The sequence below is a fragment of the Bufo bufo genome, chromosome 3 (assembly GCF_905171765.1).
Source record: "Bufo bufo chromosome 3, aBufBuf1.1, whole genome shotgun sequence".
Classification (NCBI taxonomy): Eukaryota; Metazoa; Chordata; class Amphibia; order Anura; family Bufonidae; genus Bufo; species Bufo bufo.
Window position 1 is genome coordinate 156,593,061 of NC_053391.1, and position 24,827 is coordinate 156,617,887.

At 42.9% G+C, this 24,827-nt stretch overlaps 1 protein-coding gene across 1 annotated transcript in view; it reads left to right on the plus strand.

Moving 5' to 3' along the window:
• The first annotated feature begins 1,764 nt into the window (after positions 1-1,764).
• The window catches only part of LOC120993281 (acetylserotonin O-methyltransferase-like), a 72,829-nt gene continuing 49,766 nt past the window's right edge, over positions 1,765-24,827 (plus strand). The window contains exons 1-3 of the mRNA XM_040421826.1: positions 1,765-1,836; positions 3,872-4,046; positions 19,815-19,944. Coding sequence (XP_040277760.1) covers positions 1,765-1,836; positions 3,872-4,046; positions 19,815-19,944 — 377 coding nt within the window. The remainder of the gene's footprint in view (positions 1,837-3,871; positions 4,047-19,814; positions 19,945-24,827) is intronic.

Sequence of the window (24,827 nt, forward strand, 5' to 3'; positions counted from 1 at the left end):
GTGGTAAACTTGGCAACTTTTGATTATGGCAGGGTGCCACCATTTTTCACAAAAAATGCCATGCAGGCTTTGGCTGTGATCACATCACATTAAAGAATCATTTTCCCTGTGCAAATTTGCATGTGGATTTTTCTGTGTTTGTGCAATGAATCCGTGGCAAAAATCCATATGTTATCCTCCATGTTACAGATTTTGTTGTAGATTTGCACCAAATTTCATCCTTTTCATTGCAAAGAGCGGCGAGAATAGCATAGTACCGTGTTAGCCAGAAAAAAAACGATGTAATGTTGAACACTTTTATGTTAATAAATACAAAAGTATCATGGGAGTGATAATACCTTTATTGGCTAGCCAGAAAAACCCTATTGCAAGCGTTCAGAACACAGGACTCCTTCTTCAGGCACATTACAAATGGACATTTACAGGACGTACAGTACAGGGGAGAGAAGGAGCCCTGTGCTCTGAAAGCTTGCAACATGACAGATTTCCCAACTGTCCCTCTTTTGGAGAGACAGTCCCTCTTTTTGACCCAAGTCCCCCTGTCCCTCTTTGGTCCTTAAAGGGTTTCTGTCACCAGATTTAACCCTATTAAGCTAGCTGACATCAGCGATGTGCTAATGTCAGCTGAACCTAACTAGCCTATTCCTACTTTTAACAAGTGGGAGGCACATATGCAAACTATTGTAATTCCTACACCGTTAACCTGATTTGGATGTAAATACCCTCAAAGTAAAGCAGACAGTCTGCAGGTAAAGCACATCTTGTTCGTTTCATTTCAAATCCATTGTGGTGGTGTATAGAGCCAAAAATGTTAGAATTGTGTCAATGTCCCAATATTTATGGACCTGACTGTATAGGTCATCAGTATCTGATCGGTGGGGGTCTGACACCTGGGACCCCCACCAATCAGCTTTTTGAGAAGACACCAGCACTCGCAGTAGCGCTGCGGCCTTCTTGCAGCTTAGTCTAGGTCGAGTGACCTTACATTCATTGGTCACATGGCCTATTCTCATCTCAGCCACACTGAAGTGAATGGGGATGAGCTGCAATACCAAGCAAAGCCGCTACAAAATGTATGGCACTGTGCTTGGTGAGCACGGAGAAGGCACCAACACTACTGCGAGTGCATTCTCAAACAGCTGATCGGGGGGTGGGGGTGTCCCGGGTGTCGGACCCCCACTGATCAGATACTAATGACCTATCAAGAGGATAAGTCATCAGTAAAAAAAAGTCTTGCAAAACCCCTTTAACTCCTTAATACATCTGAAAAAGACTAATGGTATGGCCGCAGATTCAGATTTCTTGTTGCACTTTTGGAAGCCAAGATCAGGAGTGGATCATAAAATAAAAGAAAGTATAAAGAACTGATTTTTTCCCGTTTTTTGCATTTATCCTGGTTTTGGCTCCCAAAAGTGTATTACGAAACCTGAACATGTGGTTGTACCTTTTTGAGGTAAACATGTTCTAAAGCAGAAATCGCAAAAATCACCTTAAAACTGACACGTGTAACAACACCTGAACGTGGTCAGTAATGCTTGACGTGTACAGTAGTTCTAATATGATGGAAATGAACTAATTTAAAAGTAATCAAGTAATTTATATATTCTATGTGGTAAAGGTTCTTATGGCTTTAAGTGCCTCATAAGTAGGTCAGACAAGAAAGTCATTGTCTAAGCCCTGCTAAGTCCTCTGTAGTAATACACCTTGAGTTGGAAAGCAGCTTATAAAGCCTGACTGAACTGCAGTCATTCTTATCTTGCCAACATGTGCTCCTCCGAAGAGCTTGAATTTCCCCAAAAGCTTCTTGACTATCAATATGGATTTTTAGTCTCAAAGGTAAGAACCCATTAGCTTTTTTTTGCAGATGTAAATTCTTGCAATTTCATGGAACATCGATGGTTTTGAAGGTCTGTCTGTGGAAGCTTAAATCTCTGGGAGTTTTTCAGTTTTGACTGTATGAAGACTCAGTTTGAACGTAACATAATGTGATTGCAAGAACCAGCCGGACAGTCCTTATGAACGCTTTAAGAAGTTCAGACTTGACAGTAATGGTTCACATCTAATGAGTTTTATTATGATGCCAAGTAATAGAAATATGATAAAAGTTGAAAAAATAGCATTTTTAAATGTAATTTTGAAAAACTCTAATTATAAATCTTCACTAGTCTTCCCATTTGTCAATGGTTTGTGTCCGGGGTAACTTTTTTTTTTTTAAACTTACCTTAAATTTGAATTTGTTGACAGAAAACAATTCAGACAGATCCCATAACCCCTTCCTGCTCTGCGTTGTACACCACAGTGAGAAGGTACTTGGTGCTCTTATGGAAGGGCTTCATAGAAACTTATTAAATGTCCCATAGGCTGCAATGGTAAAGGCACAAGAGATCTAACAATCGTGTTTTTAAGTCCCCTATGGGAACTTACTATGTGTGTAAAAAAAGCCCAAAATATTTTTAAAAATATAAATTAATAAATCAATATATAAAAGTTCAAATCAACTCCCTTTTCACCGTAATAAAAATAACCAATAAAAACAAACGATTATTTGCACTGCTGCATCTAAAAAAAAAAAAACACTGTTACTATTGAAATAGAAATGTATTTATCCCGTATGGTGAACAGAATATTTTTTTTTTAAAAGGCAAAAAAATCATAGACTCTCCAAAATGGTATCAATAGGCTACTTTCACACTTGCGTTGTTCTTTTCCGGCATAGAGTTCCGTCACAGGGGCTCTATACCGGAAAAGAACTGATCAGGTATGTCCCCATGCATTCTGAATGGAGAGTAATCCGTTCAGTTTGCATCAGGATGTCTTCAGTTCAGTCGTTTTGACTGATCAGGCAAAAGAGAAAACCGTAGCATGCTACGGTTTTATCTCCGGCTAAAAAAACTGAAGACTTGCCTGAATGCCGGATCAGGCATTTTTTCCCATAGGAATGTATTACTGCCGGATCCGGCATTCAAAATACCGGAATGCCGGATCCGTCCTTCCGGTATGCGCATGCGCAGACTGAAAAAAAGGTGAAAAAATAAATGCCGGATCCGTTTTTGCCGGATGACACCGGAAAGACGGATCCGGCATTTCAATGCATTTTTCTGACTGATCAGGCATTTTTAAGACTGATCAGGATCCTGATCAGTCTTACTAATGCCATCAGTTAGCATACATTTTGCCTGATCCGGCAGGCAGTTCCGGCGACGGAACTGCTTGCCGGATCTCTCTGCCGCAAGTGTGAAAGTAGCCTAAGACTACAGATTGCCCTGCAAAAGCTGAGCCCTCACAGGGGGTCAGAATAAATGGGGTATCTCTGTAATCATACTGATCTATAGAATGAAGGCGATAAGGTCACTTTTACTGCATAGGTAAAGCCTTAAAAATGAAACACATAAAACCAATTGGCCATGTCACCTCTGAAGCCTGTCATTGGCTGGAGCGGTGAATATGACCATGGTCATGGCCAGTCAGATGTAAACAGAGTGGAGACCGGAAGATGGAGGCAGCGGAGGATCGGAGCAGCATGGAGAAGGTAAGCATGAATCTTCTTTTTCAGAAGGCACGCAGGGGGTATTACATAAAACATAATTATTACCAGAAAAACCCCTTTAAGGGGGTAATAAAAGGTCTACATAGTACCACTAAGACCAGTTTGTGATGGCTGTAATACAGCTGCATTTTAACATCAGCTTTTGGACCCCCTTACTGTTCTTCTGAAACACACTGCTATGGTAGAGTGGGAGAGTCCGAGTGTTGTGGCTACAATGCAGCCAGGAAATTGTTTGCGCAATTTTTCCCCCTTATTTTTACATGAGAATAGTAGTACTGACGGGTAGTAAAGATTCTAAAGTAGCTGTCTGCTTTTACCTTGTAGACCATGTTTACAGCATGTGAACTGGGAGTTTTTGATCTCTTGCATGAAGTACAGGAACCCATTCCAGCAGCAACCATTGCTTCTCGCTTGAGCACCAGTGAAGATGGAATGGAGCGCTTGCTTGATGCCTGTGTTGGGCTGAAGCTTTTGAAAGTTGACTTGAGAAATAACAAAGGTAACGTAATGTTAAGAATGAAAAGTTTAACATTTCTACATGTATTTGAATTTGATATCATCACATGTAAAGTTGTTCTCATGGGTGATTTAATAATTACTCATGGTTACGGTAAAGCCAAACAGGCCGGCACTGACACATCTACAATGCAGGACCGCAGTGACACATGGCCGCTAAATGGATTTTTCCATTTGTTGGGAAACTGCCGGTTCATCCACAAAACTTCACTCGGCCCGTACAATGCCCCAGTGGTAGATGAGAGGCTTACATATACAATACTTATGCGGATAACCCTTAAGAAGCAGTAAATACAGCACCCCTTTTAATGAAGTTTTTCTTTAAACGTCCCAAATGTCCTAATAAACGGTTTTCTAATGTATTTTATTTATATATTTTGCATTTTTACTAGAGATACTCCTCCCTAAAGCGTAGATTTCCCTGTGTGCTTTAAATTCACTATTCTCCACATCAGCGGTGTACGCAGTACGGACTGTGCATTTTATGAATGGGGCGGCAGCGCAGGGAGCATGGGCAGGAGCACTCATTGCTGCTCCTACTCGTGCCCCCCGAGGTTTACTAAATGCTGGCATAGCACATGGGTACTTTGTAACCCCTATGCTATGCCAGGATTAGCTGAGCGCAGCGGGCTCCTGCTTCTGCCTGCTTCACTAAGCATGTCAGCTTTTAGCTTAGTGAAGGAGGCACAGGCAGGGGCTCGCTCCGCTCAGCTAATCCTGGCATAGCACAGGGTTACTATGCCCGTACCTCATGCGCTGCGGCCCCAGTCCGTACTTTGTACACTGCTAAAGTGGAGAATAGTAAATTTTAAGCGTACAGGTAAATCTGCGCTTTAGGGGGACTATCTCTACTAAAATACAAAATCCATTAATAAAATACATTAGAGAAATTATTATTACAGTATTTGGGACGTTTAAATAAAAATTTCATTAAAAGTGTAGTTACTCTTTAAAGGAGTATTACCTGCTTCTTAATGGTTATCCACATAAATATTGTTTTGCTATATACACTCACCTAAAGAATTATTAGGAACACCTGTTCTATTTCTCATTAATGCAATTATCTAGTCAACCAATCACATGGCAGTTGCTTCAATGCATTTAGGGTTGTGGTCCTGGTCAAGACAATCTCCTGAACTCCAAACTGAATGTCAGAATGGGAAAGAAAGGTGATTTAAGCAATTTTGAGCGTGGCATGGTTGTTGGTGCCAGACGGGCCGGTCTGAGTATTTCACAATCTGCTCAGTTACTGGGATTTTCACGCACAACCATTTATAGGGTTTATAAAGAATGGTGTGAAAAGGGAAAAACATCCAGTATGCGGCAGTCCTGTGGGCAAAAATGCCTTGTGGATGCTAGAGATAAGAGGAGAATGGGCCGACTGATTCAAGCTGATAGAAGAGCAACGTTGACTGAAATAACCACTCGTTACAACCAAGGTATGCAGCAAAGCATTTGTGAAGCCACAACACGCACAACCTTGAGGCGGATGGGCTACAACAGCAGAAGACCCCACCGGGTACCACTCATCTCCACTACAAATAGGAAAAAGAGGCTACAATTTGCACGAGCTCACCAAAATTGGACTGTTAAAGACTGGAAAAATGTTGCCTGGTCTGATGAGTCTCGATTTCTGGTTAGACATTCAAATGGTAGAGTCCGAATTTGGCGTAAACAGAATGAGAACATGTATCCATCCTCTGATGGCTACTTCCAGCAGGATAATGCACCATGTCACAAAGCTCGAATCATTTCAAATTGGTTTCTTGAACATGACAATGAGTTCACTGTACTAAAATGGCCCCCACAGTCACCAGATCTCAACCCAATAGAGCATCTTTGGGATGTGGTGGAACGGGAGCTTCGTGTCCTGGATGTGCATCCCTCAAATCTCCATCAACTGCAAGATGCTATCCTATCAATATGGGCCAACATTTCTAAAGAATGCTATCAGCACCTTGTTGAATCAATGCCACGTAGAATTAAGGCAGTTCTGAAGGCAAAAGGGGGTCCAACACCGTATTAGCATGGTGTTCCGAATAATTATTTAGGTGAGTGTATATAAGCCTCTCATCTACCACTGGGGCATTGTACTAAAAGTTTAGTTACTCTTTAACTACTCTATCTACCACCTCATCAAATTTCATTTTTATCAATAATCATTAAAATGAACCTTAGGAAGGTCAATGTTTAAAAACTAGTGCACTTTGTCTGGCAATTTAGTCCATTTACATTACAGTGTTCCCACTGTTCCCTCCACAGTTATAATTGTATCAGTTTTCTGTGGATTGATGTACAGATGTAGCACAGCTTAACCACCTCCGGACCGCCTAACGCAGGATCGCGTTCCGGAGGTGGCAGCGCTGCGCACAGTCACGCATATACGCGTCATCTCGCGAGACGCGAGATTTCCTGTGAACGCGCGCACACAGGCGCGCGCGCTCACAGGAACGGAAGGTAAGAGAGTTGATCTCCAGCCTGCCAGCGGCGATCGTTCGCTGGCAGGCTGGAGATGTGTTTTTTTTAACCCCTAACAGGTATATTAGACGCTGTTTTGATAACAGCGTCTAATATACCTGCTACCTGGTCCTCTGGTGGTCCCCTTTGTTTGGATCGACCACCAGAGGACACAGGTAGCTCAGTAAAGTAGCACCAAGCACCACTACACTACACTACACCCCCCCCCCATCACTTATTAACCCCTTATTAGCCCCTGATCACCCCTAATCACCCCTGATCACCCCATATAGACTCCCTGATCACCCCCCTGTCATTGATTACCCCCCTGTCATTGATCAACCCCCTGTAAAGCTCCATTCAGACGTCCGCATGATTTTTACGGATCCACTGATAGATGGATCGGATCCGCAAAACGCATCCGGACGTCTGAATGAAGCCTTACAGGGGCATGATCAATGACTGTGGTGATCACCCCATATAGACTCCCTGATCACCCCCCTGTCATTGATTACCCCCCTGTCATTGATTACCCCCCTGTAAAGCTCCATTCAGATGTCCGCATGATTTTTACGGATGCACTGATACATGGATCGGATCCGCAAAACGCATCCGGTCGTCTGAATGAAGCCTTACAGGGGCATGATCAATGACTGTGGTGATCACCCCCCTGTCATTGATTACCCCCCTGTAAAGCTCCATTCAGATGTCCGCATGATTTTTACGGATGCACTGATAGATGGATCGGATCCGCAAAACGCATCCGGACGTCTGAATGAAGCCTTACAGGGGCATGATCAATGACTGTGGTGATCACCCCATATAGACTCCCTGATCACCCCCCTGTCATTGATTACCCCCCTGTCATTGATTACCCCCCTGTAAAGCTCCATTCAGATGTCCGCATGATTTTTACGGATGCACTGATAGATGGATCGGATCCGCAAAACGCATCCGGACGTCTGAATGAAGCCTTACAGGGGCATGATCAATGACTGTGGTGATCACCCCATATAGACTCCCTGATCACCCCCCTGTAAAGCTCCATTCAGATGTCCGCATGATTTTTACGGATGCACTGATACATGGATCGGATCCGCAAAACGCATCCGGTCGTCTGAATGAAGCCTTACAGGGGCATGATCAATGACTGTGGTGATCACCCCCCTGTCATTGATTACCCCCCTGTAAAGCTCCATTCAGATGTCCGCATGATTTTTACGGATGCACTGATAGATGGATCCGATCCGCAAAACGCATCCGGACGTCTGAATGAAGCCTTACAGGGGCATGATCAATGACTGTGGTGATCACCCCATATAGACTCCCTGATCACCCCCCTGTCATTGATCACCCCCCTGTCATTGATTACCCCCCTGTAAAGCTCCATTCAGATGTCCGCATGATTTTTACGGATGCACTGATAGATGGATCCGATCCGCAAAACGCATCCGGACGTCTGAATGAAGCCTTACAGGGGCATGATCAATGACTGTGGTGATCACCCCATATAGACTCCCTGATCACCCCCCTGTCATTGATCACCCCCCTGTCATTGATTACCCCCCTGTAAAGCTCCATTCAGATGTCCGCATGATTTTTACGGATGCACTGATAGATGGATCGGATCCGCAAAACGCATCCGGACGTCTGAATGAAGCCTTACACGGGCGTGATCAATGACTGTGGTTATCACCCCATATAGACTCCCTGATCACCCCCCTGTCATTGATCACCCCCCTGTCATTGATCACCCCCCTGTCATTGATCACCCCCCTGTCATTGATCACCCCCCTGTCATTTAGCACCCCTCTGTAAGGCTCCATTCAGATATTTTTTTGGCCCAAGTTAGCAGAATTTTTTTTTTTTTTCTTACAAAGTCTCATATTCCACTAACTTGTGTCAAAAAATAAAATCTCACATGAACTCACCATACCCCTCACGGAATCCAAATGCGTAAAATTTTTTAGACATTTATATTCCAGACTTCTTCTCACGCTTTAGGGCCCCTAGAATGCCAGGGCAGTATAAATACCCCACATGTGACCCCATTTCGGAAAGAAGACACCCCCAGGTATTCCGTGAGGGGCATATTGAGTCCATGAAAGATTGAAATTTTTGTCCCAAGTTAGCGGAACGGGAGACTTTGTGAGAAAAAAATTAAAAATATCAATTTCCGCTAACTTGTGCCAAAAAAAAAAAATTTCTATGAACTCGCCATGCCCCTCATTGAATACCTTGGGGTGTCTTCTTTCCAAAATGGGGTCACATGTGGGGTATTTATACTGCCCTGGCATTCTAGGGGCCCCAAAGCGTGAGAAGAAGTCTGGTATCCAAATGTCTAAAAATGCCCTCCTAAAAGGAATTTGGGCACCTTTGCGCATCTAGGCTGCAAAAAAGTGTCACACATCTGGTATCGCCGTACTCAGGAGAAGTTGGGGAATGTGTTTTGGGGTGTCATTTTACATATACCCATGCTGGGTGAGAGAAATATCTTGGTCAAATGCCAACTTTGTATAAAAAAATGGGAAAAGTTGTCTTTTGCCAAGATATTTCTCTCACCCAGCATGGGTATATGTAAAATGACACCCCAAAACACATTCCCCAACTTCTCCTGAATACGGCGATACCACATGTGTGACACTTTTTTGCAGCCTAGGTGGGCAAAGGGGCCCATATTCCAAAGAGCACCTTTAGGATTTCACAGGTCATTTACCTACTTACCACACATTAGGGCCCCTGGAAAATGCCAGGGCAGTATAACTACCCCACAAGTGACCCCATTTTGGAAAGAAGACACCCCAAGGTATTCTGTGAGGGGCATGGCGAGTTCCTAGAATTTTTTATTTTTTGTCACAAGTTAGTGGAAAATGCTTATTTTTTTTTTTTATTTTTTTTTCATACAAAGTCTCATATTCCACTAACTTGTGACAAAAAATAAAAACTTCCATGAACTCACATTGCCCATCAGCGAATACCTTGGGGTCTCTTCTTTCCAAAATGGGGTCACTTGTGGGGTAGTTATACTGCCCTGGCATTCTAGGGGCCCAAATGTGTGGTAAGGAGTTTGAAATCAAATTCTGTAAAAAATGACCTGTGAAATCCGAAAGGTGCTCTTTTGAATATGGGCCCCTTTGCCCACCTCGGCTGCAAAAAAGTGTCACACATCTGGTATCTCCGTAATCGGGAGAAGTTGGGGAATGTGTTTTGGGGTGTCATTTTACATATACCCATGCTGGGTGAGAGAAATATCTTGGCAAAAGACAACTTTTCCCATTTTTTTATACAAAGTTGGCATTTGACCAAGATATTTATCTCACCCAGCATGGGTATATGTAAAAAGACACCCCAAAACACATTCCTCAACTTCTCCTGAATACAGAGATACCAGATGTGTGACACTTTTTTGCAGCCTAGGTGGGCAAAGGGGCCCACATTCCAAAGAGCACCTTTCGGATTTCACAGGTCATTTACCTACTTACCACACATTTGGGCCCCTAGAATGCCAGGGCAGTATAACTACCACACAAGTGACCCCATTTTGGAAAGAAGAGACCCCAAGGTATTCGCTGATGGGCATAGTGAGTTCATGGAAGTTTTTATTTTTTGTCACAAGTTTGTGGAATATGAGACTTTGTATGAAAAAAAAAAAAAAAAAAAAAAAATCATCATTTTCCACTAACTTGTGACAAAAAATAAAAAATTCTAGGAACTCGCCATGCCCCTCACGGAATACCTTGGGGTGTCTTCTTTCCAAAATGGGGTCACTTGTGGGGTAGTTATACTGCCCTGGTATTCTAGGGGCCCAAATGTGTGGTAAGGAGTTTGAAATCAAATTCAGGAAAAAATGAGGAGTGAAATCCGAAAGGTGCTCTTTGGAATATGGGCCCCTTTGCCCACCTAGGCTGCAAAAAAGTGTCACACATCTGGTATCCCCGTACTCAGGAGAAGTTGAGGAATGTGTTTTGGGGTGTCTTTTTACATATACCCATGCTGGGTGAGATAAATATCTTGGTCAAATGACAACTTTGTATAAAAAAATGGGAAAAGTTGTCTTTTGCCAAGATATTTCTCTCACCCAGCATGGGTATATATAAAATGACACCCCAAAACACATTCCCCACCTTCTCCTGAGTACGGAGATACCAGATGTGTGACACTTTTTTGCAGCCTAGGTGGGCAAAGGGGCCCATATTCCAAAGAGCACCTTTCGGATTTCACAGGTCATTTTTTACAGAATTTGATTTCAAACTCCTTACCACACATTTGGGCCCCTAGAATGCCAGGGCAGTATAACTACCCCACAAGTGACCCCATTTTGGAAAGAAGAGACCCCAAGGTATTCGCTGATGGGCATAGTGAGTTCATAGAAGTTTTTATTTTTTTTCACAAGTTAGTGGAATATGAGACTTTGTAAGGAAAAAAAAAAAAAAAAAAAAAAATCATCATTTTCCGCTAACTTGTGACAAAAAATAAAAAGTTCTATGAACTCACTATGCCCATCAGCGAATACCTTAGGGTGTGTACTTTCAGAAATGGGGTCATTTGTGGGGTGTTTGTACTGTCTGGGCATTGTAGAACCTCAGGAAACATGACAGGTGCTCAGAAAGTCAGAGCTGCTTCAAAAAGCGGAAATTCACATTTTTGTACCATAGTTTGTAAACGCTATAACTTTTACCCAAACCATTTTTTTTTTACCCAAACATTTTTTTTTTATCAAAGACATGTAGAACTATAAATTTAGAGCAAAATTTCTATATGGATGTCGTTTTTTTTGCAAAATTTTACAACTGAAAGTGAAAAATGTCATTTTTTTGCAAAAAAAATCGTTAAATTTCGATTAATAACAAAAAAAGTAAAAATGTCAGCAGCAATGAAATACCACCAAATGAAAGCTCTATTAGTGAGAAGAAAAGGAGGTAAAATTCATTTGGGTGGTAAGTTGCATGACCGAGCAATAAACGGTGAAAGTAGTGTAGGTCAGAAGTGTAAAAAGTGGCCTGGTCTTTCAGGGTGTTTAAGCACTGGGGGCTGAGGTGGTTAAAGGAATGGTTTACGCCACTTTCTGGCTTCTTGTGAACAATGTGTGCGTAAGAAGACATCATGGTTCTTACTAATATAACCTTTGTTGTTATTATGTGCCGTTTGCTATATTTCATAAGCCACGTGCTGTCGGCATAGAGGTCCTGTCTACAAAATGGCTGCCGATGGAGGGTCATGTGACCAGACACATCACTCAGCCTCTTCCACTCAAACACACTGCACCTGCACTAAGCTCTCAACAGTTCAAGAGAAAATGGCTTGTGCAGTGTATTTGAATGGAAGAGACTGAGTGATTTGCCTGGTCACATGACCCTCCATCAGGAGCCATTTTATGGACAAGACAGTGTGGACAGCACAAAAGACTAGGCAAACAAGGGGGCATAACTTAGGAAATATTGAAAACAGTGCAGAATATCAACAAAGACTATATTATACGTGCCATAATCTTCTTACAAACACATTGTCACGGATGTTCCCTCGACAGGTGGCAGGAGATCGGTGAGACTGGCAACGCGTGGTTTGATCTGACATGTTTTCCATTTGGATCAAATTACGTCTGTATTGTTTCTGGTGCTTGCCGCACCTTCTTTCCCCAGGGGTGGCTATTAGGGTCATTTAACCTTCTCTATTTATAGTTGCTTATCCCACAATGCTGTGCGGTTTATAGCTTCTGTTTTGACCTTTGGATAGATTGTGGTTGGATCTCGGCTGAGTTCCTGGTGCTTCCATTGCTCCTTTGAAGTTAAGTCTTTCCTTTTCCTTTTGTATTTTGTTTGGGCTCTGCGTGTTGCATTTCCCTATTGTTTGTATTAGGAGACTCCTGTTCATCCTTCCTTTTGGAGGAACAGGTAGTCTCGTCCCTGCCATTAGTACCAGGGTCCTATAGGGCTTGATAGGACTCTAGGTATTCCTGCATATGAAATCACCTATCTTTTGGGTCTCTTCATACTGGTAGTCATTTTTTTTTTTGAGTTTTCACTAGGAGGTGTCCATTTTCCTTCCCTAGTTCTCAGGTCTGATTTCCTGTTGCCCCCTTCCCTCCTATGCTCGGTGTGGTGTTTCCCTCCCACACCGAAGCGTGACACACATTGATCAACAGTAGTCAGAAAGTGGCCAACCCCTTTATTAAACAATGGCAAGAAAATGTTAACGGACTTTTTGCCTTTCATCAGGAGACAACACTGTTACTGTATCTTCACTCGGCAGCTTCTTCACTCGGTAGCTTGGTTGGCTGATCTGGTGGCCGGGTTTCACAGGAATAAGCATCCACATACTCTTGCACATGTGCAGTCTTTCCCGGCCACCTCGTCAGTGCCCAGCTCCTGCCCCAGCAAGCAGGAAATCGAGGCCCTGAGAGTCGCGATTGAGCTTGAAAATAGCCAGATGAGACAACCCCTTTAACCCCTTCAGGACCCTGCCATTTTTCACCTTAAGGACCAGGCCATTTTTTGCTAATCTGACATGTGTCACTTTATGTGGTGATAACTTTTAAATGCTTATACTTATCCAAGCCATTCTGAGATTGTTTTCTCATCACATATTGTACTTCATGACAGTGGTAAATTTGAGTCAAAATATTTCATTTTTATTTATAAAAAAAATACCAAATTTACCAAAAATTTAGAAAAATTATCAATTTTCAAAATTTCAACAGATAGGGATACCTCCTAAAATAGTTTTTACTTTACATTTCCCGTATGTCGGAAGTCACTTTGTGAGGCTTACATAATAGAAACCACCCATAAATGGCCCCATTTTAGAAATGACACCCCTCAAGGTATTCAAAACTGATTTTACTAACTTTGTTAACCCTTTAGGTGTTCCATAAGAATTAACCACCTCAGCTCCCCTAGCTTAAACACTCTTAATGACCAGACCACTTTTTACAATTCTGCACTACACTACTTTCATGGTTTATTGCTCGGTCATACAACTTACCACCCAAATGAATTTTACCTCCTTTTCTTCTCACTAATAGAGCTTTCATTTGGTGGTATTTCATTGCTGCTGACATTTTTACTTTTTTTGTTATTTATCGAAATTTACCTATATTTTTGCAAAAAAATGACATTTTTCACTTTCAGTTGTAATTTTTTTTAAAAAAATATTAATTTTTCTCTAAATTTATTGTTCTACATGTCTTTGATAAAAAAAAAAAATGCAATAAGTATATTTATTGGTTTGGGTAAAAGTTATAGCGTTTACAAACTATGGTACAAAAATGTCAATTTCCGCATTTTGAAGCAGCTCTGACTTTCTGAACACCTGTCATGTTTCCTGAGGTTCTACAATGCCCAGACAGTAAAAAAAAAACACAAATGACCCCATTTCGGAAAGTAGACACCCTAAAGGTATTCGCTGATGGGCATAGTGAGTTCATAGAACTTTTAATTTTTTGTCACAAGTTAGTGGAAAATGATGATTTTTTTATTTTTATTTTATTTTCTTACAAAGTCTCATATTCCACTAACTTGTGACAAAAAATAAAAACTTCCATGAACTCACTATGCCCATCACGAAATAACTTGGGGTGTCTTCTTTCCAAAATGGGGTCACTTGTTGGGTAGTTATACTGCCCTGGCATTTTAGGGGCCCTAATGCGTGAGAAGTAGTTTGAAATTCAAATGTGTAAAAAATGTCCTGTGAAATCCTAAAGGTGCTCTTTAGAATTTGGGCCCCTTTGCCCACCTAGACTGCAAGTGTCACACATGTGGTATTGCCGTACTCAGGAGAAGTTGGGCAATGTCTTTTGGGGTGTCTTTTTACATATACCCATGCTGGGTGAGAGAAATATCTCTCTAAAAGACAACTTTTCCCATTTTTTTTACAAAGTTGTCATTTGACAGAGATATTTATCTCACCCAGCATGGGTATATGTAAAAAGACACCCCAAAACATATAGCCCTACTTCTCCTGAGTACGGCGATACTACATGTGTGACACTTTTTTGCAGCCTAGGTGGGCAAAGGGGCCCAAATTCTAAAGAGCACCTTTAGGATTTCACAGGGCATTTTTAACACATTTGGATTTCAAACTACTTCTCACGCATTAGGGCCCCTAAAATGCCAGGGCAGTATAAATACCCCACAAGTGACCCCATTTTGGAAATAAGACACCCCAAGGTATTCCGTAAGGGGCATGGCGAGTTCCTAAAAAAAAAAAAAAATTTTGGCACAAGTTAGTGGAAAATTATGATTTTTTTTTTTTTTTTCTTACAAAGTCTCATATTCCACTAACTTGTGACAAAAAATAAAAACTTCCATGAACTCACTATGCCCATCACGAAATACCTTGGGGTGTCTTCTTTCCAAAATGGGGTCACTTGTGGGGTAGTTATACTGCCCTGGCATTTTAGGGGCCCTAATGCGTGAGAAGTAGTTTGAAATTCAAATGCCTAAAAAATGCCCTGTGAAATCCTAAAGGTGCTCTTTAGAATGTGGGCTCCTTTGCCCACCTAGGCTACAAAAAAGTGTCACACATGTGGTATCGCCGTACTCAGGAGAAGTAGGGCAATGTATTTTGGGGTGTATTTTTACATATACCCATGCTGGGTGAGAGAAATATCTCTGTAAAAGTAAACTTTTCCCATTTTTTTATACAAAGTTGTCATTTTAGAGAGATATTTCTCTCACCCAGCATGGGTATATGTAAAAAGACACCCCAAAACGCATTGCCCTACTTCTCCTGAGTACGGCGATACCACATGTGTGACACTTTTTTGCAGCCTAGGTGCGCAAAGGGGCCCAAATTCCTTTTAGGAGGGCATTTTTAGACATTTGGATTCCAGACTTATTCTCACGCTTTAGGGCCCCTAAAATGCCAGGGCAGTATAAATACCCCACATGTGACCCCATTTTAGAAAGAAGACACCCCAAGGTATTCCGTAAGGGGCATGGCGAGTTCCTAAAAAAAAAATTTTTGGGCACAAGTTAGTGGAAAATTATGATTTTTATTTTTTTTTTCTTACAAAGTCTCATATTCCAATAACTTGTGACAAAAAATAAAAACTTCCATGAACTCACTATGCCCATCACGAAATACCTTGGGGTGTCTTCTTTCCAAAATGGGGTCACTTGTGGGGTAGTTATACTGCCCTGGCATTTTAGGGGCCCTAATGCGTGAGAAGTAGTTTGAAATTCAAATGCCTAAAAAATGCCCTGTGAAATCCTAAAGGTGCTCTTTAGAATGTGGGCTCCTTTGCCCACCTAGGCTGCAAAAAAGTGTCACACATGTGGTATCGCCGTACTCAGGAGAAGTAGGGCAATGTATTTTGGGGTGTATTTTTACATATACCCATGCTGGGTGAGAGAAATATCTCTGTAAAAGTAAACTTTTCCCATTTTTTTTATACAAAGTTGTCATTTTAGAGAGATATTTCTCTCACCCAGCATGGGTATATGTAAAAAGACACCCCAAAACGCATTGCCCTACTTCTCCTGAGTACGGCGATACCACATGTGTGACACTTTTTTGCAGCCTAGGTGCGCAAAGGGGCCCAAATTCCTTTTAGGAGGGCATTTTTAGACCTTTGGATTCCAGACTTATTCTCACGCTTTAGGGCCCCTAAAATGCCAGGGCAGTATAAATACCCCACATGTGACCCCATTTTGGAAAGAAGACACCCCAAGGTATTCCATGAGGGGCATGGCGAGTTCATAGAAGTTTTTTTTTTTGGCACAAGTTAGCGGAAATTGATTTTTTTTTTTTTTTCTCACAAAGTCTCCCTTTCCGCTAACTTGTGACAAAAAGTTCAATCTTTCATGGGCTCAATATGCCCCTCAGCGAATACCTTGGGGTGTCTTCTTTCCGAAATGGGGTCATTTGTGGGGTGTGTTTACTGTTCTAAATTGTGAGCAACCCTGTAAAGCCTAAAGGTACTCGTTGGGCTTTTGGCCCCTTTACGCACCTAGGCTGCAAAAAAAGTGTCACACATGTGGTATCGCCATACTCAGGAGAAGTAGGGCAATGTGTTTTGGGGTGTATTTTTACATATACCCATGCTGGGTGAGAGAAATATCTCTGTAAATGACAACTTTTTTTTTTATTTTTATACAAAGTTGTCAATTTACAGAGATATTCCTCTCACCCAGCATGAGTATATGTAAAAAGACACCCCAAAACACATTGCCCTACTTCTCCTGAGTACGGCGATACCACATGTGTGACACTTTTTTTCAGCCTAGGTGCGCAAAGGGGCCCAAATTCCAATGAGAATCTTTATGATTTCACAGGGCATTTTTTACGCATTTGGATTCTAAACTACTTCTCACGCTTTAGGTCCCCTAAAGTGCCAGGGCAGTATAAATACTCCATAAATGACCCCATTTTGGAAAGAAGACACCCCAATGTATTCCGTGAGGGGCATGGCGAGTTCCTAGAATATTTTTTTTTTGGCACAAGTTAGCGGAAAATGTTATTTTTTTTTCTTTCTCTTTTTCTCTTACAAAGTCTCATATTCCACTGACTTGTGACAAAAAATAAAATTTTACATGAACTCGCCATGCCCCTCACGAAATACCTTGGGGTGTCTTCTTTCCGAAATGGGGTCACTTGTGGGGTATTTATACTGCCCTGGCATTTTAGGGGCCCTAAAGCGTGAGAAGAAGTCTGGAACATAAATGTCTAAAAATTTTTTACGCATTTGGAATCCGTGAGGGGTGTGGTGAGTTCATGTGAGATTTTATTTTTTGTCACAAGTTAGTGGAATATGAGACTTTGTAAGAAAAAACAAAAAAACAAAAAAATCTGTTTCCGCTAACTTGTGACAAAAAAAAATCTTCTATGAACTCGCCATGCCTCTCAAAAGTGATCTTTTTATAGCACCGCAGCGAACACTGCGTTTTTTGTAGAGCCTATAGAACATGTCCTATTCTTGTCCGCAATTGCGGACAAGAAAAGGCATTTTCTATATAGTTCTGGCAATGTGCGGATCCGCAAAATGCGGAAAGCACATTGCCGGTGTCCGTGTTTTGCGGATCCGCGGTATCCGTGTTTTGCAGATCCGCGGATCCGCAAAACACATACGGACGTCTGAATGGAGCCTTACAGGGGGGTGATCAGGGAGTCTATATGTGGTGATCACCTCCCTGTAAGGCTCCATTCAGATGTCCGTATGCGTTTTGCGGATCCGTGGGTCCGCGGATCCGCAAAACACATACTGACGTCTGAATGGAGCCTTACAGGGGGGTGATCAATGATAGGGGGGTGATCAGGGAGTCTATATGGGGTGATCACCCCCCTGTAAGGCTCCATTCAGACGTCCGTATGTGTTTTGTGGGTCCGCGGATCCGCAAAACACATACTGATGTCTGAATGGAGTCTTACAGGGGGGTGATCAATGACAGGGGGGTGATCAGGGAGTCTATATGGGGTGATCACCCCCCTGTAAGGCTCCATTCAGATGTCCGTATGTGTTTTGAGGATCCGCGGTGTTCATCTGAGGGGTTAAGTCATGTAATATTTTTATACAGAAGGTTCTTACGGACTCGGCGATACCTAATATGTATACTTTTTTTCATTTTTTTAAGTTTTACACAATAACAGAATTTTTGAAACCAAAAAAAAATCATGTTTTAGTGTCTCAATATTCTTAGAGCCATATTTTTTTTTTTTATGCAATTGTCTTAGGTAGGATCTCATTTTTTGTGGGATGAGATGACCGTTTGATTGGTATGATTTTGGGGTGCGTATGACTTTTTGATCGCTTGGTATTACACTTTCCAGGGGGCTGGATCTCACAGGCTCTCCCGGAAGGCAGCCACGTTGCCTAAGGAAGGCATTGGACTGCCTTCCCTGCCATCGAGTCCCCGTCACAGCAACGCGGGGACCCGATTGCCACCCCATACCCGGCAGGATCCCGCACGCGCTGACCGTGGCAGCGCAAGGGTTAATGCGCCGTCATAGGTGTTTATCAATGACTGCCGGACCCCTGCAGCTGATCAGGCGGGCGCAGCTCCTGCCCCTGCCCGATCAGCATGATGTTCATGTACGTCACTGGTCCTTAAGTCACGGCCAGATATGGCGTACATGTACGTCATGGGTCCTTATGGGGTTAATAACCAGACACTTTTCTGTTGTTGTAATTTAGTGTATATTTAATGGTTGTTACCTTTTATTTGGGGAAAAATGCAACAAAATGTTTTAAAATCTATAACCAAAATAAAGAATTAAAATGAGTTCCCTATTTTGTATCAGTCATTTTGATATATAATATAGTTTTCACATGAATGGGAAGATAATGACGATGGTTTTGATTGGAATGGGTATTTTTATTTTTTTGTATGGGACAGTGACACTTTCTTTTACATTTTTTATTTTTTTTTGCACTTTCCACTGTAGCTGGGGCATCCTAAGGAGCTCCCTGCGGGGCATTGCATACAGGCTCAGTAATTCAGGGTCTGCCGAGACCCAGCAGCTCCGCTGTCATTGAGACACTTGGGTATTAGGTGGTCACCTGGTCCAATCTATGCTTCCTCTATTCACTGCATACTGCCTATTGACCGTCATGCACCAAGGAGAGGTGAATGCATAAGCAGCAATAAACCACAATCAGTGACAGCTAGAATCCAAGTGCAGGAGCTTTCATCTTGCACTGTATAGCGCTAAAGTCACACAGCTGATCTCACAGGCAAACGATCAGCGGTGTTTCTGTCCAGCAGGCAAACCGTGGCAACCATGCTTCCACCCCCATGAAGCCTTGCCCCCTTTCTGGTAAACTATGCCCTTTGATGGGCTCTCTCTAAATCTAGATTTACCAAATTGTGCCATATTTTTTCAACATGTTTCCAAAATCTAGGTTCAATCACATTAGTAAGTGCATTGTTAAGGGCGAGTTCAGTTTGCACTAAAAGTAACAGATCTGTCTTTTCTTGAGCATCAGTAATGATCAATTTGCATCAGTTTGTTACAGATCAGTTATTGTTTACGGGAGAAAACATACTTTTTCTCCCATCAAAAATAGCTGATCTTTGATAGAAGTGACACAAACTGATGCAAACTGATCATAACTGATGCTCAAAAAAGACAGATCCATTTTTTTCCTTTATTTCTTTGTTCTTCCGATGGATAAGAAGAATGGAAAGCTAAACGGTGACGTGAACCCGGCCTTATCAGGTTCAGCATGTGAAGACGTCTTTATTTCATATAATATGATCACAGCTCCAGTATTAATTGATACAATTCATATATACATGGCACATACAATATTTATATGCAGTTGTGTGATAGGGATAATTGATATTTTCTTTTTAAGGTTATTATTCCAATACCGATGTTTCCACCACGTACTTGGTCAAATCCAGTCCCAGGACCATTTATCATATGATGATGTATTACTCTCAAACCATATATATGTGCTGGCACTTCTTACCGCAGGCTGTAAGGTAGGTCTGTTAGAATTTTGTAGAGATGACAATATTGTACATCAAGTCATAATGGTCCTCAGGATAAGCCATTGATATCAGATTGGCAGGAATCCAACACCTTGCACCCCCACTGATGAGATGTTCAATGTCAGGACTACACAGCTTGATCCTTTATGTAGTTGACGGAGCTGCTTACTTTGGCACTGGTCCCATTGAAGTGAATTGGAAAAACTGTCAAACCAGAGAATCATCTGCAGACAGCACTGTTTTGAGGTTCTTGTTCTTCTTCAGTTCTTGTCCCTCTTTGCAAAAACTATCTTCACTGAAAGAATTACTATAATGTTTGGATATGAGAAAGAGAAACGTTTGGATGTACTGTAATAGTGTACCACAAAAACCACATATCAATCAAAAAGCCTATAATCACTGCCACGGTACAAGGTTAAAACAATTAATTTGCTGCAGGACAAAGCCAGACAACAAACAACGTGTGTATTTTGTGGTCTGTAAAACGCATATCCGCAAAATATGGATGACGTCCGTGTGACATTTTTTGCAGACCTTTTGAATTCAGTGGGTCTGTGGCCCACGTTTGCAGCCAAGAATAGGACATGTTCTATCTTTTGCAGAACAGACATACGGATATATTGAAAGCACACAGAACATATCCATGTGCTTTCCACATCCATTGAAGTTGATGGGTCCACAAAATTTTTTGGACAGCACACAGATGGTGTCCGTATTTTGAGGATCCTCATTTTGCAGACCAAAAAATATACATGCGGTTGTGTGAATGTACCCTTACATGTAGTGGACCATGCTTGCCTACAGCCTATTATTCACATCCATGCTATTGGATTTATCAGGTTGTACACTATCTCTAAGTACACTCCACGAGTCTAATCAAAAGCAATTCACTGAGGAGGATATCATAATTACCATATATGACAGAAAAAGGCCATACTCGTTAGTACAAGGTTAGAACATTTTTTCTGCCTCTTCTTTTGTGGTACCTCATTTTGAAATATATTCAATAATCATATTGTAGACCTAAATGCCCCAGAAACTGTGCAATTGTAACTGAATATTTTGAGATACTGGGAATGAAAGTGTGATTGCATTTTGGGATAAAGTCAGGACAGGGTTTGTCAAAGTTGAATAAAAACTCAGGCAGCCCCTGTAACTGTTCTTTAAAACTCACCCGTTCATGCCATTGTAGCACATGAGAACACTGAGGCCAGTAATTGGCCGCAGTGCTCACAGAACCAGGGCACATCTGGTCCAGCAGAGACTGGAAGGAGACAGAAATGGGGCAGCAACGCGGGAACAGCGAGACCACAGACAGGTGAGTTGTTTTTTCTTTATTTACCACAGGTTATGACTAGAGAGGAGCTAATGTTACAAACAGGTAGACATAAGTGTGACCCTAACTCCACCCACACCTCTATCCCTACCTACTTGCACGGTCCGTCCTAACCGACAGGGCACAACTGGGTATCAGTCCCTAGCTTATGTACGTGCAGGGGCCTAAGGAAGGGGAGACACAACACAGGGAGGAAACTATACACAAAGACAGACAACACGGAAGCGAGAGCTTCCCAGGCCAGCCCTAAAATGGCAATAGAATCAATGGAGCAGAGATCAAGAGCCAGGAGATAATGCAGGCACAAAAGGGGTAATAGAAGATTAAAGTCAAAACAAGCCAAAGTCAGGACCCAAGATATTGCGTCAGTACAAGGGGTAACACAAGGTCGAAGTCAAATACAAGCCGAGGTCAAACAAACCGAAGTCACACATGCAGGATACACTAGTGAGGTGATAAGACCAATCACAGGCAACCTGTGGCCAGCAGTTTACCTGTTTAAATAGGTCCTCTTGATGGGTCACGTGACGTGGCCAGCGTCACATGACCCATGTCCAGCATCTCTGTACACCTGAGCGCCGACTCATTAGCACCGGCGCTCAGTTCCCCACCTGCTCGTTGTCTAGGAGATGGAGGACGCCAGCCACTCTGAGGAAGCGTGCGCACCTGGGTCCTCCCCACCCCCTTGTCATCTTGGAGATGAGGATGCCGGCCACGTCCTCGCTCCTCCTCACAAGTGGGATGCCGGCGGCGCTGCAGAGAGAGAGCGCATCGCCGGCTCCCCGTTACAGCTAAGTTTTGAAAAATTAGATTTGGCAGCTTTACAGAAGTTTGACAAAAATGTGATTTGTTACGAATTCATTCGTTGCAAATCGCTGTGTTAAAACCCCATTCAGCCTATTAATCAATGGGACTATTTTCAACAGCCACTTAGACAGCAGTGTACCCATCTAACAGTAATACGCTAGTGCAATATGGCCTTTTGGGTTTAAAAAAAAATAAAAATCACTCACCTCATCCACTTGCTCACGCAGAGGCAGTCTGCTCCTATCTTGATTGAAAAAGACCTGCCAAAGGACTTGCGCTGGCGCAGCGTGATAATGTGTTGATGTCACCACGTGTTCACTCTGGGAGCGCACAGTGACATCATCACGAACAGCGCAGGTCCTTAAGCAGGTCTTTTTCAATCAAGAGAGGAGAGAACTGCTTCTCCGTGAGCAAATGGATGAGGATTGTGATTTGTTTTTTTCTGTTCTTTCTAAGACAACTCCAGCGCGAGGAAATGCTGCTTAGTTTAGAATCAAAATTTCCTAAAATTCTGACCAAATTCCACTTTGGATGCTTCGCTTCGCTCAACTCTACTTGTGACTATTGCATTTGTCAGGTCCCGTAAGTTTGTGTGCAAGGATTTTTGTTAAAAAATAGTTGTCACGGGGTTTCGAAGGTGCACTCGGTCCCCCATTGCCCGCAGAACTGTTGCTTAGCTTTTGGAATGAGGTTCTGTGTTTGACCTCATTCCCAGGGCGGCTTTACTAGCTGGGTGGCTCCTTGCTCCTAAGTCTGCCTTGAGCGCCGAGCTGATCACTCGGTGCTCGACTGGTTGGTCTGTCGGTCATGTGACGCTGGCCACGTCACATGACCCTCACTCCCCACTATAAATACAGACAGCCTGCTGGCTACAGGTTGCCTGTTAATTTCTAGGTTCCTGGTATTTGTTGGACTGCTGAATAATTACCTGATCCTGTTCCTTGACCATCCTTTTGCCTGATCCTCCTGTACTGCGCATCCGTCCTGGTATTGTGACCTCGGCTCCCACCTGACTACTCTCTTAGGACTCCTCTTGTACTTCTCTGCTCTCCTGGTATTTATGACCCCGGCTTCTCCTGACAATTCTCTGCTTGCTCCATTTGTACTTTGCAGCTTTCCTGGTATTGACTCGGTCCGTTCACGTCCGGTTGTTTGTCTGTCTGTCATCCCTGCACTTACTCCAAGTTAGGGATTGCCGTCCAGTTGTCCCCTGTCATTAGGACTCGCGAGGCAAGTAGGCAGGGCCAGGGGTAGGGTGGAGCGCAGTGGTCACTTCCCTCCCCCCTGTGTGTGTGTGTACGCGACCGTTACAGATTAACAGGCCCAATAACCACTGTATTATGAATCCTCTGGTGACCCTGACTGACTATGTCTCTAATCTGACGCAGATGGTGCAGGAGTTAGGGGAAAAACTCAGCTCTTTTGAGTTAGGGCAAGGCTCTTCCACTCCTCAGGCCTCCAGTCCGCATTTTGAGCCCCAGATTAAGCTCCCAGAAACCTTTTCTGGAGACCGGAAGAAGTTTCTCTCTTTTAAGGAGAGTTGCAAACTTTACTTCCGTTTGCGCCCCGTGTCCTCTGGCCCCGAGAGTCAACGCGTGGGTATTATCATTTCCCGATTACAGGGTGATACCCTGGACTGGGCGTTCTCTTTACCTGCTGGCGCCAGTTGTTTATATTCTGTGGAGGGGTTCTTTCAGGCCCTAGGTACCCTCTATTATGAACCAGACAGGGCTCTAGTAGCCGAGACGGCTCTAAAGGCACTGGTTCAGGGCAATTTACCAGCGGAGGATTATTGCACCCAATTCAGAAGGTGGTGTGTCCCCTCAGGATGGAACGAACCAGCCCTGAAGAGTCAGTTCAGGTCAGGTCTGTCTGATAAATTAAAGGATCTTCTGGTCAGTTATCAACTTCCAGAGACCTTAGAGGAGATGATGAACCTTGTTGTCCGACTTGACCGACGGGTTAGAGAGAGACGACAGGAACAACAGTTCTCTTCCCAGATGGTGGTCCAGCCAGAGGCCTATCCCAGAGACAATGCTGAGGTCTCCACCGAGGAACCCATGCAGGTTGGCATGACCCGAGGGAATCTTCGCCGCAGACGTGGAGAATGCTTTTACTGTGGAGATTCTGACCATTGGATCAACCAGTGTCCTAAGAAGGTCCTCTCTGTCAAGTCTCCTAAGGCAAGGCAACCTAAAGACCAGGTACACCCTGAATTTTCTAAATGTAAGCTTTCGGTACCCATTACGATTTCTCTGGGAGTAAATAAATGGGCGGGTAAGGCCTTTATTGATTCTGGCTCAGCGGCTAGCTTTATTGACTCTGAGTATGCTGTTAGATTGGGTATTCCTATGTTTGCCTTACCAACTCCTATCCATGTTATGGCTATTGATGCTACTCCTCTTATTGGTGGTACGGTGAGCTTATGTACCTCGGAGATTTCTCTAACCGTGGGTGTGTGCCACTCAGAGAGATGTTCGCTTCTAGTCCTGGAGAACCTACCTGCTGAGGTGGTACTAGGGTTGCCCTGGCTCCGACTACATAACCCCACTATAGATTGGTCCAATGGGGAGTTGGTGAGATGGGGGCCTAAGTGTGACTCGTGCCTGTCCGTGGTACAGGCTGGGGTCTCAGTAAAGTCTGATACTTTACCCTCTGTTGTTAGAGAATATTCTGATGTATTCTCATCACCAACCCCAGAGGTTCTACCCCCCCATAGACCTTATGATTG